We start from the raw sequence: 13609 nt of genomic DNA on the forward strand, positions 1-13609 counted from the left end.
AGGCACTTAGTTGATGGTACCCATTGACTTCAAAAGTAGGAAAACAATCCTTTTTTAATATCTTATCTTATTGCTAGAGTTGGTCCTAGAATACCATTTATTAATAATAATTTCAGGAATTTTTTATGGCTAGGTTTGGGATTGTTAAAGGCACACTCTCTTTTTTGAAAATAGGCTCATTTTCCAGCTTCCCTAGAGTTAAACATTCGATTTTTACCGTTTTGGAATCCATTCAGCTGATCTCCGGGTCTGGCGGTACCACTTTTAGCATAGCTTAGCATAATCCTTGAATCTGATTAGACCATTAGCAGCGCGCACCTTAACGTGGCTGCAGCAGGCGTAGTGATATTACGCACTGCCCGAAAATCGTCCCCTTGGTTACTTTTAAGTAGGACAATTTTTAGGTGCTGTGTAATATTATTGCGCCTGCTGCAGCCATGTTACAGCGGCAAAGTCCTTGATTATTGCGCCAGAATGAGAGTATAGTTCCTAGCCATATCGGCCTAGAAAAATCGCAACTTTTAATTTTCCGTCTGTCTTAGTACACGATGTAACTACAGAAGAGCCAAGTTTTAAAAAAGAAAAATATAAAAACTCTTTGTTTTTTTAGCACGATGCTAATGGTCTAATCAGATTCAATGGATTATGCTAAGCTATGCTAAAAGTGGTACCGCCAGACCCAGAGATCGGCTGAATGGATTCCAAAATGGTAAAAATCAAATGTTTAACTCTAGGGGGGCTGGAAAATGAGCCTATTTTCAAAAAAGTGGAGTGTCCCTTTAACCTACTCGTCAAAATCATGGTTCAAATACATCTGCTTGATTCTTCTGCAGGAGCTAATGAAGAAACCTACCATCATCGTACCAACCTCAAAGCACATGGCGCGGCTGGCGGAAATGGAACAGACGGTGGCAGAGCAAGACAATTCTCTGTCCTCTTTGACACACAAGCTGAAGGCCGTGACAGCGGGGCTGGATCACCAGAGACAGGTGACAGCCGCACAAGCCATGGAGCATGCTGCAGAAATTGCCAGGTAAGTCAAACGGCATTCCAAATCTATTTACCGCTGGTAAGTTGTAGGTTCCAATGTTACTTTATCAACTCTGTCAAAGACTGGAGGAAAGACATGCCGCCCAAACTAAAGGCCTGTCGCAGGAGGCTGAAGATCTCCGAGCTCAGCTCACTCAGATGGAGAAAGAGCTCCAGCACCTCCGCACGGAGCTACAGGCCCAGAAAGAGGCCAACGTCAGGTCGCCATCCAACACCATGAAAAATCTGGTAGAACGTCTGAAGTCCCAGTTGGCCCTCAAAGAGAAGCAGCTCAAGGTACCTCACGGTGGATTCACTTTTATTCAAGATCCTCAAACACGTTTATGACCAAGAAAAACATCTAATTCCTCAGGCTCTCAGTAAAGCTCTGTTGGAGCTTCGTGCTGAGTTAACATCTCAAGCAGAACAACAGATCATTGCCAACGCTGCACAAAAGGAAGAGACACTCAATGTTCAACAGATTGTCGATAAGCAGACCAAGGAACTAAGGGTAAAGAAAATCAAGTTAATATAAATATGGCAGCTGAATGTTAGGAATTGATTGGATCATTAAAGTTATATGTATATCATTGTCTTCCTCTTCAGGCACGTGTGAATGACCTCAACGAAGATCTCCAGGCGGCTAAAGATAGCGTACGAGCAGCGAAAGCCAGAGAAAACTCATTGAGAGACGAACTGGAAGACTTGAACAAGGATCTTCAAAGAAGCCAAAAGTCTCAAAACAAGCTGCAAATTGATAAAGAGGCCCTGGAGGACCAGCTGAATGAACTGAAGAAGAAGGTTCAGAGGCTTAACAGTGGCCTACAGGTCAGACCACGTTGATCGGTTTATCCCATAAATAATTAAGGTCACACTGTTTATAACTCCTTTTACATTCATGTAAGGCAGAGACAATTTTATTCAAAGCGACCTACAGTGCATTGCAACATTCATTCATCCTTTTACGTCATTCCAGTTGCCTCCCACCATCTTGAGTACCAGTAGACTACTACAAGCATTGGCTAGCTTTCTACGATTTACGGATTTCTTATCTTTTACTGTCTACAATTCTTACGGATAAAGGAAATGGCTACGAAAGACAACATTTCGCACCTCGACTGTCATGAAAAGAAACGCTACTTTAAAAAAATATTTCTTGGTTACGGTGGGATGCCTACTCGATCCCTGATGCGTTCTTCCAGCCGCTGTTCGCTGCTACCGAACTACCACTATTTGTACAACACTAAGAAGGCACAACATGAAAGTTTGCTCGAAGTATCACCTGGATCTCTACACATGAGCATTGAGAACATTGTTTGTGTACACAGAGTTTACTAAAAAGAAAGGTTTTGAACAACTGACTTTGGCTGTTAGGGTGTCCGCTCGCCATCTTTGCCAGACACGATTTCCGAATGCGAATGAATGAATCTCATATGAGGCTCCTTTTTCAACTAGAAGGTCAATATTGTTTTTCACTTGCGACAAGACAACGAATTATCCGTGCATTTATATGGAACTTTGCTTTAGGAGCTATCCATCTTTACTCTCCACTCCTTATGTCGCATTCGGAGATCGATACATCTTTACTTGCGAGATGGCAGCGAGCGAACACCAAAAAAACCAAAGTCAGTTGTTCAAAACCTTCTTTTTAGTAAACTCTGTGTACACAAACAATGTTATTAATGCTCGAGTTCACGTGTAGAGCCACAGGTGATACTTCGAGCAAAGCATCATCTTGTGTCGAGCCTTCTTAGTGTTGTAAAAATAGCGATTTTGATGCTCACAACATATTGAAGGTGTAGCTTCTAGTTCTTTTTGCAACCGCTTCAGGTACTCAAAATGGCGGAAGACAAGTTTGAGATGTGAGTGACATCAGCTGGTAGTCATGAATACAAGGTTATCGTATGTGTTTGCCCCAGTGACATTTTAACTCTTTCCTTGCCATAGAGAAAACTCTTCCCTGCCAATGACGAGTTTTTCCGGCAATTAATATTTTCGCCATTATCCACCAGGTGGCGCTCTTACCCAATTTATAAAACCTGAAAGTATCCCCTTAGGGCAAACATTTCAAACTCTGTGTATGTTTTGATCATCGCTCTGAATCTGATCTCTATCAAAAGTCTTTTTGCTCAAAATTTGGTCTTTTTGTAGAAATCTACGTGTATTAAAAAGAGAACAAATAAAGGTACGATTAAACTTTTTTTTTGAAAGCAGACGGTCTGTTCTGTCATTTGATTTATTGTATGTTTATATATTTAAAGAAAACATTTTCTGGAAGGCATTAAGCTTTTGTGAAATCATAAAAAAATGCTGGCACTGGCTGGGACATTTTTTTAAATGCTGGCGGGGAAAGAGTTAAGTTCTATTATTGCAGTTCTGTACCAGTGAGTTACATGAACACTCTGCTAGTAGGAATAACTGTATCAGACTAAAGCTCGGACAGAGAAGCACACAGTGTCTTCACAGTGTCTGGTTGAACAGAGCTCTTCTTTCACCACAGTGAATACGTCTAGACACCATTGTACAGCTCCTCTCTCTTATCAGAGCTCATGGCCCTCGGGAGGAAACAATGGTGGCCCAATTTTACATTTGTTTGCATAGTCAATGTTATGGAAAAAATATAACAAATATAACAAATTACAAAAGCAACAGCAATGTTTAACTTATGTAATATATCATACCATGTTCTTCTGCATTACATGGTGCAATTATTTTGTTTGCAAATTAGTATTAATTAAAAAAATTATGGTCAATTTACTATGCCATGAAATGTCCCATTACCTTAAAGGAGGTGTGCATGATTTTTAAAAAACAGTTTGGAAAATGAAGTCGGGCCGACTACCAAAACACACTTTGCCTGGGTTGCGTATGTGTGGGGCGGGTCTATCAAAAGAAGGTCCAGATTCTATTGAGGTAGGGGCGTGTTTGTTTAGGTGATTTCATATATCAACATTGGCTTTCAGAGATCATGCACCCCATCTTTAAGTTTCATTTATAGTCGAGGTTCTATGTTGTAGCTACGCCATAGGCTGTATATCTTTATATACAGTATTTGTAATAAAATGTGCTCTTTATTATGTTTGTAGGCTCAGGTTGAGAGCGACGGTCCCACAGTTGAATCTCTCCAGAAGAAGATCCGTAAGTTGGAGCAGGAGCTTGACAAGAGAAGTATCTCAGAGCCCACAGAGAAGAGAAGCACCATGAAGGAAGACAAGGTTACAGAATTAAACATCTCCGACACTTCACAATGCTCTCTAGATCTGCTTGGCATCACTGTTATTTGCTTGGCATCAGTCAGAATCAGGAATTATTGTTAAAGGGTACATTTCACAAGACTTTTTTAAAGCAACACTATGTAGTTTTTTTACCTTTAAATAATGTCTCTAAAATTATTTCAGTGATAGAACAACTTTTAACTGGACAAATTGTACTGTTGCTGCAACCTGAGCAGCCTCTTAGCTCCTACAAGCACACTCTGAAAGTGGCGGTGGAGGGTAGGAAACACAGCCCCGCCCCTCCCCCAGTCTGCAGAAGAGTGTCTGATACCAGGCACTGTTGCGCTTTTCAACCACATGGGGGAGCTGTAAGTCATTTTTACATGGAAACTACATATTGTTGCTTTAAGATGTCAAATAAATTTTTGGTGTCCCCAGAGTGCATATGTCAAGTTAGCTCAAAATACCATATAGATAATTTATTATAGCATGTTAAAATTGCCGCTTTGTAGGTGTGAGCAAAAATGTGCCATTTTGATGTCCTTTAACATGCAAATGAGCTGATCTCTGCACTAAATGGCAGTGCCGTGGTTGGATAGTGCAGATTAAGGGGCAGTATTATCCTCTTCTGACATCACAAGGGGAGCCACATTTCAATGACCTATTTTTCACATGCTTGCAGAGAATGGTTTACCAAAACTAAGTTACTGGGTTGATCTTTTTCACATTTTCTAGGTTGATAGAAGCACTGGGGACCCAATTGTAGCACTTAAACATGGAAAAAGTCAGATTTTCATGATATGTCCCCTTTAATACATCTGAAGTTATAAAATAAATCTCAATGTATAATTCTTTAAAAACATTAAGCTTATGCATTATTGTTATATTTGCAGTCCTCTAAAGAAGAAATATTGCGATGGGAAGAAGGTAAAAAGTGGCAGGCCAAAATGGAGAAGGTGCGGAACGTTCTTAAAGAGAAGGAGAGGGAAGTGGATTCCCTGTCCAAACAATTAACAACCATAAAGGAACTTTACAGCAGGTCTGAACCATAAAAGTAATCTAGTATCTAAAGTTTTTTTTCTTTTTTGTGGGATTGTGTGCGACGCGGGCGATAGCATACGGCTGGGCTCACCTCGATTTATTTAGGCTCAATTTGCTTTTCTATTGCAGTTTAGTGCCACTTCAGAGTGGGTGGGATTATAGACTTATCGTTACAGTTGTGCCGCCTCTACTGTTGTGACATCATCATAAATTTGATACAATCAAACGCTCATGATTCTCGGCATGTGGATGTTTTTCACAGCTGAAAGGGTTGTAGTTCCTGGCTCCCCTTTCACCCTGTCTTTGTCATTGGTTGACACTTACCCTTGGAGGTGTCCCCAAAGTGTCACCGCAGTTAAGCGAACTGTAACAATGTATCTTTAAATGTAACCTTGCTCTCACTTGAAATGTGTCCCCACATTTAGTCCTTGAATTTGAGGGTATTGGACCTGGAAAGTCCTTAAAAGGTCCTTGAATTTGAAGTTAACTAAGGTGTGGGAATCCTGTGTATTGAAATGTACCGGGTAGTACTATGCAATGGAAAAGCACCATAAGGGAAATTTTTTATGTATAATCTGAAATATACAAAGCACAGTATAGACTCCAATTTCTATATACTGAATGTTGGCTGATGTCTACAAAGGTTGGAGCAAGAGAAGCTAAATCTGCAGAAAAAGCTAAAAATGAAAGGAGTAACCGCAGACCAGGTTGTTGGTGTACGGACCCTAGAGACCGACAGAGAGATCGAGGAGCTTAAAAGAAGAAATGCTGAACTGGAGGAACAAATCAGAATGATAAGGTAAATAAAGGTGCATTAATAATAAACAGAAATGCAATTTAATACACACAACTATATTATCAGTGGTGTATAAAGACCTTACAAAATGAACTGTATAATTTTTATTACCTTAGAATGAGCCGTTTTTATCTACATACACAGCAGGTCTCCTTACATGAAAGTCGCTGTCATGTTTCTACAGTAGCCCTAAATGGACAAACTTTTCTACAGAGTGAAAATTGTCAATACAGTGTATCGACGATGACGTTTGTTTGTTTAGGCAACAGCAGGCTTTACCGCGTGATGCTGCGATGGAGGACATCATCATTAGAAACCGCTATCTAGAGGAAAGGCTTCTCTCTCTTGAGACCCAACTATCTAAAGAGCCTCTATCCAGACCGTCTGTAAGTGTACACTACAATTTTTAACACATCAACAACACTATTATTTTCACCCATGTCTGCTTACAAAGTCATTCTTCCTCTCAACCCATTTCTTTTTACTACACTTGTATTCCACCTCTGATCATGAAGGACGAACGTTTGACATCACCATCTCATCTCTATTGGTCTTCAAATGTTGTTAATGCTATGATGTGTGATGTCAGTAAAGGTAATCAGACTCAGCCCTTGTTATTAAACAACACAATTCCTGGAACAAAAGATGCAGATCTGAATACATCAGTTCATGAAGATAAAAGTGACATAGATGTAGAATTAGAAGATCAGGTGTATGCTGACAAAAGCGAACCAGAAGATGAAGTTCAAGAAGAGGAATCTGTGGATGAAAACAACAAGGATGCAGAAGGGACTCAAGGTGCACATAAAGAAGAGGATGAACCTTTCAAAGAAAGCGAAAGCGCACTGGAAGAAACGTCAGTGGAGCCCAAAACTGATGGAGAGGAGGAGACCACACATGAGAAGATGACTGAGAAGGTTTTAGAAGATAAGACAGAGAGATCAAAATTAGAAGAAGAAAAAAATCAAGAAATTGCTAAGTCGGAAGAACAACAAGTAAAGATGTCACAGACTTTAAAGAATAAGGGTGAACAAAACGGAGATCTGAAGACGTCTGGAGAGAGTCTGAAGGAAGACGAAGTGGCACTCGGTGAAACGCTGAGTAAAATGGAAAAGAAATCCTTTTCAGTTGAGGACCCAAGTAAAAACCTAAAAGGTTGCAGGACTAAAGAGCTGAACACTGCTGAAAGAGAGCTTGACGTCACCGCCGGCCTCCTTGGAGCATCAGAGGTCATTCATCATTACAAAAAACAGATAATGAAAAGCAAAACGGAAAAACCTTACAAGGTACATCTGTAGGATCTCCCATGAAACATCATGCTGCTGTAAAGCTTCCAGTCTTCAATCCTTTAGCTGTGTTGGCTTTCTGCTTGTGAGTTTACCCTTCCAGAGCCAGAAATCTGTTTGCATTTGTGCTTTAGCAACCTTGTTACATCATCTCTATCCTACAAATACAATTGCCAAATTATTGGGTCCCATTTTTTGAACAGGTTACTTTCAGCTCATGAAAATGTGCATTACAAAATGTATTTTTCATCGTTTCTGCAGACATCTGGCAGAGGTTCTGGTACTCCATTGCAAAGGGAACATGAGCTTCAGAAAGAGAACCTCAAGTTGTCCACAGAGAACCTGGAGCTTCGCTTTCAACTGGAGCAAGCAGACAAAGACTTACCCCGACTAAAAGTACAGTAAAACTGTTGTTGGGTTTCTTTGACTTGGCCAACTTAGAAGCGACCTAAAAGTTGCCCACGGCCAAATGTAAAGTAAAATTGTATTAAACACATTATTTACTTAAGGTTAGTACTTTTTCTCTGTTTTGAAAAGGATCAAGTGTCTGATCTCAAAGAGATGTGCGACGTTCTTAAGAAGGAAAAAGCCGAGGTTGAGAAGAAACTCGGCCATCTTCGTGGGGTGTGTAAAAGAAATAGTAATAGTAAATATTCTCAACTGACCATTTCACCTCCTTAAAACATTAATTTTTTGCTCTCATACAGTCTGGACGCAGCGGGAAAACCATACCTGAGCTTGAGAAGACCATCGGACTGATGAAGAGAGTAGTAGAGAAAGTTCAGAGAGAGAATGAGACCTTGAAAAAAGCACCAGCAGCCAACCTTCAGGAGCAGCTTACCACTTTGGAAAAGGACAATGAGAAACTTAAGGTACGTTTTGTGACAACTTTGTATATTATATTTGTATATTTTTGGATACAGCACAACGTTGTGAAGATTTGGACTGATGGTGGCAACCAAAATGTTGCATGTTCAAACTTTAGCTTTAAAGGTCCACTGTGTAGATTTTAGCGGCATCTAGTGGTGAGGCTGTGAATTGCAGTCCACAGCTCACCCCTCCCTTTCGAAGCGCATAGTGAAGCTACGGTTGCCACCACAGGACAAACACGTCATCTTCTGAGACAACGTAATGACAAAACATGCTCTATAGAGCAGTTTGTCCATTTAGGGCTACTCTAGAAACATGATGGTGAGTTCCATGTTAGGGGACACTGCACGGTGTATGTAGAATAAAAAACTGCTTATTCTAAAGTAATAAAACAATACAGTTTATTTTGTAAGGTCTTTAAACATCACTAATAATATCATTATGTGTATTATATTGCATTTCTGTCAAGAGATCCTTCTAAAAGTTACACAATGCACCTTTAAAGTATCCAAAAAAGTGATGCACCACCTTTCCTTCTCTTTGTTACAGGCAGAATATGAAAAGATGAAAGGAAAACTAGAGGAACGACTAAACTCAAGACTCGAGTCAAAAACCAAAGACATAGAGAAAGTCATGATGGAAAACGAACGATTGCGTAAAGATATTAAAAAGGTTTTTCATTTACTTCCCCTTAATCCCAATATATGTAGTCTTTATACAATGTTTAAAACGTATTTGCCAAATTGTAGGAGACGGAGGCCGTGGAGAAGCTGAGGGTCGCAAAGGCAAGCCTTGAAGTAACCAATGAGAAGTTGAGGGCGGAGCTTGAGGAGACCAATCAGAAGCTTTTATTCGCCCAGTCAAAGGGGCCATCTTTAGAAGGGGCAGATAGCAAAACTTGGAAATCTTCAGTGGTCTCCAGGTATATTATCTGTTGGAGGGGTTTTCGAACTTTTTGGTCAGCCGAGGCCCCTTGATCTAAATTATTTAAGTGAAGTACCCCCTGAGATTTTAACTCTTTCCACACCATTGACAACTTATCTTGTAAATTAAGAGAAAACATTTCCATGCCAATGACGCTTCCCTGACGAGTTTTTAAGGCAATCTATAATTATCCACTAGGGGGCGCATCTACCAAATTTTTTACAAAACTGAACCATCAACTAATTCTATAACTTTGTAAACACAGTGTATGTTTTGCTCGTAGTTTTGAATCTGATCTATAACAAAAGTCCTTTCAAAAAAAATTTTTTTTAGCTTTTTGCTAAATTTGGTATTTTTGAAGAAACCTACCCATATTTAACTGTTTCCCCGCCATTGACGAGTTATCTCATCAATCTGCAATACCGCAATTTCCACCAGGTGGCTACCTGCAACTTATAAAAACCGGAAGTATTGCCTTGGGCAAACAGCTGTATGTCCGTGTATGTTTTAAAGATCGCTCTGCATCTGATCTCTATCAAAAGTCCTTCACAAAAATGGAATTATCTCAGCTTTTTGCTCAAAATTTGGTGTTTTTGATGAAACCTACACATATTTGAGAGGTGATAAAAACAGAACACATGAAGGTAGGATGAAACTGATTGTTTTGTTTGAAAGCAGATGGTCTGTTCTTTTATTTCATATATTGTATGTTTATATATTTAAAAAGGAGCATTTTCTGGAAGGCATTAAACTTTTGTGAAAATCACGAAAAACGCTGGCGGTGAAAGAGTTAAGAGGTTATAAAACTTTTTTCTGTTTTGTTTGTTTATTTGTTTGTTTGTTTAAAAGCAGAGCGGGTCCTTTCATTTTAAATATATTGTATGTTTACATTTATTGTATATTGTACATTTATAGAAGAAATTTTTCCTGAAAGGTTTTGTGAAATTTTCCTGCAAGGTTTTTTCACAAATGCTTTGTGAAAGTCACAAAAAACTTTAAAAATACAAAATGCTGGTGGGAAATGAGTTATGTAATAATTTTATTGCACATTTGCTTGTTACTTTCAAAAACAATTATTTTTCATTAAGTTTTTATCATTAGTATTTTACAGGGTTATTGTTATTATTACCTGTGATTGAACCTTCATCAAATTTTATAAAACCTATCTGTCCAAGTTCTTATTTATCTGATATATTTTAGTGTTGTATTATGGTCACATGACATGCAGGTTAAACAAATAAAATATATATTTTTGTTAGTGTTTTTTTTTTATTTTAGTTTTAAAGTTTTTCTATTTTTTAATTTAATTTTAATGATCAATTAATTGTTTTTCATTAATTCACCAACCCCCTGCAATTCCCTCGCCAACCACCAGGGTCTCGCGTACCCCGCTATTTTTTTTTCAGTTTTACCCTCATGGATAAAACAAAAGTTGTATGTGTGTAACATTATCATGTAGGTGAAAACAATATTCCTTATTCTGTGTTATTCTCCATAGACTATTTGAAAACAAAATGAAAGAACTTGAAAATGACATCTCAAAGAAAAACTCCAGCATATCCAAACTGAAAGCACAACTACAAGAGGCAAACGAGAAACAACAATCGACACAAAATACCATCATCCAGCTGAAGGAGCAGGTGAGATGTTTCACATTAATTCACTAAAATCATGGTGGTGAAGATTCGTATGTTCAAACAGAAAAAACACTTTGTTTAATCTCTCTATTAAATGTATTAACAGGTAGACCTCCTAAAAAACGTTCCTATAGAAGCTACAAATGATGAAGGTCTTGCCAAGGAATATCAGTCGCTGAGGTAAATCTCTCAACAGGGCTATGTTAGTAGATTTGACTGTAAGATAATGCTCATTCATGGTCAAATATTTCCAATTTAGATTGAGTAATAAACAGCTTGAGAGAGACAAAGCTCAACTTCTTCACCAGATCCAAAGGTACGATGAGCAGTATGGAATTAACCTTACAGGGCCGGGTAAGTTCAATACTGATATCTCCATCAAATTGATATTGTGCTGTTTCTACAATCTTCAATTCCTATGAACTGTTCTCTATCTAGGATACAATGAGCTCCAGGAACAGATAAAAATGGCACGAAATGATAAAAAGAAATTGCAGGTAGGTAATCCCTTAAGACATGTGTCTTCAACAGGGGGTGCGTAGTGGTATTTGTGGTGGGTCTTTTAAATATAGTTTAAAGAGTACCTATTGTCCAATTCACATTTTTACATTTCCTTTGGTGTGTAATTGTGTATTAGTTAGGGATGCACCGAATCCAGGAGTCGGATTCGGCCGAATACTGGGCTTTTTGACGGGGTTCGGGTTCGGCCGAATCGTAATTTTTTTTCCACCGAACCGAACCCTAAGCTTGGGCTACGCTGGTCTACGTCACGCTGCCGTTGATTACACACATCAGGTGCTGACGTGGAGATAAGTGTTTTTTTTCAGTGAGCCTTAGGGGCGTTTCACATTTCGTGGATGCACCTGGAAAAACTAACGCATCGCACCGCATCGCTTTCATTGTGCTTTGCAGTCGGGCTATCAAAATGCATCCCCGCCCTGCCCGTCGGGCTATCTTGACTTATAGGGAGGAAAAAAATTATTTAAATGCTTATGTATCCTCTCACAGATTTGGATGGGTAATTGTGGTGCATGAAATTCAGGCATTGGGTATTTAAATTGAGTTTGAGCGCGCGCTCGAGTTTTACTTTCACTTTCGCGATCGGGCGAAGCCGCAGTAAAGGAAGCAATCCGTACTGATTTGTCATGGATTTTTGTGCAAATCCTCCAACTTCGTCCTGTCAGTCATTACTATCAATACTAATAATAGCAGATTAAACATTGTGGTTAGAGGCCCTATTGGCAAAATTTCTGGCCACCAAAAACTGAAGAGTGCCTGCCCAAAGGGCTACCAGGGATTTAGAAATTTTGCGAGCCCTGTAATGGAATAAGGATGCGAGTAGGATTCACTTTAAAGTCGCCATGACGGAAGTAGTGCTGGTCAAATTTTTCCCTGTGGTGACGTATATCCAAGCGAAACAGCTTCTACAAAAAAGGTTGGGCTGAGCCTGAATTCGTCCGTCGATGATAGATTGGATCGTTTGATGTTTGGTCATGTTGCTAATCGCTGGGATCTTTTCCCGGACTTCTCCCACCTGCCATACCATATGACCGGAAGTAAAGAGAAATCATTTTGGGGAGGGGAGGAGATTTGCATTTTTAATTAAAGATTATGAGGGCACATTAATTTAAAAAAATGAAGTTCACAGACAAGTCATTTGTAAAAACACAATATTCCAAAGCAAACTACAGTTTTTCATTTTAATTTAATTTTGATTTATGCATTTCTAGTTGATTAATTGCATAGTAAATGAAAATGAGTTTTTGTGTAATGTTTGTTTGTAATTATTGTATATTTAAACACACAAACATGCATGTATATATAATATATACATAAAAATTCTATAAATTAATTATGAATAAATCGTTTATATATTATTTATAAATTAATTATAGAAATATATAGAACATATAAATATACACACATACATGTAAAAGTTTCTTAAATGCATACATGAATGTGTGTGTATTTACATGTACAAAATAAGTACACACATATATTATGCAAAAACTCACTTTTATTTTGTATGTGAATGTGATTAAACTTTGCTCAACACTACCAATAATAAAAGTTATTTAAAAAAAAAACTTGTAAAACTTTCAGTAAATGTAAAATGTTATGTAGTACAGTATCTGTGGATCTGAAAAATGCTTATTTAAATTTGTAATGTTACCATCATAACAAAGTAAGTCCAGTCTTAAAGGGATAGTACACCCAAAAATTAAAATTGAGTCACGATTTACTTACTCATATGTTGTTATAAATCTGTATAAATTTCGTTGTTCTGATGAACACGAAGGAAGATATTTTGAGAAATGTTTGTAACCAAACCATTTGTGGACCCCATTCACTTCCATAGTAGGAAAAATAATATTAACTTTCATTTTTGGGAGAACTATCCCTTTAATGTAATACATTTAAAAGTAAAAATGTTGAAGACCTCTGCCTTAAGAGGCTATCACTGTTAACAATACTTAACTAATTTAAATGTGGCAGATCATTTGGTCACTTTATAAATGTTTTCTATTTTTAAGGATGAGGTCAGAAAACTGACCAGCGAGCTGGAAAACTTTGACCCAACATTTTTCGAAGAACTTGAGGATCTGAAGTTCAACTACAATCTGGAGGTGAAGAAAAACATTGTGCTTGAGGAACAGTTAAGGAAACTGTCGGATCGGTTTGGGGTGGCTGTTGAAATTCCAGTTGATGTATCTATTAGCTAACAGACAGATGTACAACTTGTGCTGTATATTTTATTGCCGCTGCACAATTGGAACCAAAATATGTCAACATTTTAATGTGGCTTTATAT

At 38.3% G+C, this 13609-nt stretch overlaps 1 protein-coding gene across 1 annotated transcript in view; it reads left to right on the forward strand.

The window, feature by feature from the left end:
* cep290 (centrosomal protein 290) overlaps positions 1-13526 on the forward strand; it is a 39177-nt gene extending 25651 nt beyond the window's left edge. The window contains exons 36-53 of the mRNA XM_065291775.2: positions 834-1033; positions 1113-1326; positions 1403-1540; positions 1636-1857; positions 4116-4244; positions 5138-5283; positions 5929-6084; positions 6344-6467; positions 7629-7763; positions 7905-7991; positions 8075-8239; positions 8787-8909; positions 8987-9159; positions 10660-10801; positions 10905-10978; positions 11058-11152; positions 11237-11295; positions 13333-13526. Of these exons, the coding sequence (XP_065147847.1) occupies positions 834-1033; positions 1113-1326; positions 1403-1540; positions 1636-1857; positions 4116-4244; positions 5138-5283; positions 5929-6084; positions 6344-6467; positions 7629-7763; positions 7905-7991; positions 8075-8239; positions 8787-8909; positions 8987-9159; positions 10660-10801; positions 10905-10978; positions 11058-11152; positions 11237-11295; positions 13333-13521 (2571 nt within the window). The 3' untranslated portion in view covers positions 13522-13526. The remainder of the gene's footprint in view (positions 1-833; positions 1034-1112; positions 1327-1402; positions 1541-1635; positions 1858-4115; positions 4245-5137; positions 5284-5928; positions 6085-6343; positions 6468-7628; positions 7764-7904; positions 7992-8074; positions 8240-8786; positions 8910-8986; positions 9160-10659; positions 10802-10904; positions 10979-11057; positions 11153-11236; positions 11296-13332) is intronic.
* The last annotated feature ends 83 nt before the right edge of the window (positions 13527-13609 follow it).

This window comes from Paramisgurnus dabryanus, chromosome 23 (genome assembly GCF_030506205.2).
Source record: "Paramisgurnus dabryanus chromosome 23, PD_genome_1.1, whole genome shotgun sequence".
In the NCBI taxonomy this organism is placed as follows: domain Eukaryota; kingdom Metazoa; phylum Chordata; class Actinopteri; order Cypriniformes; family Cobitidae; genus Paramisgurnus; species Paramisgurnus dabryanus.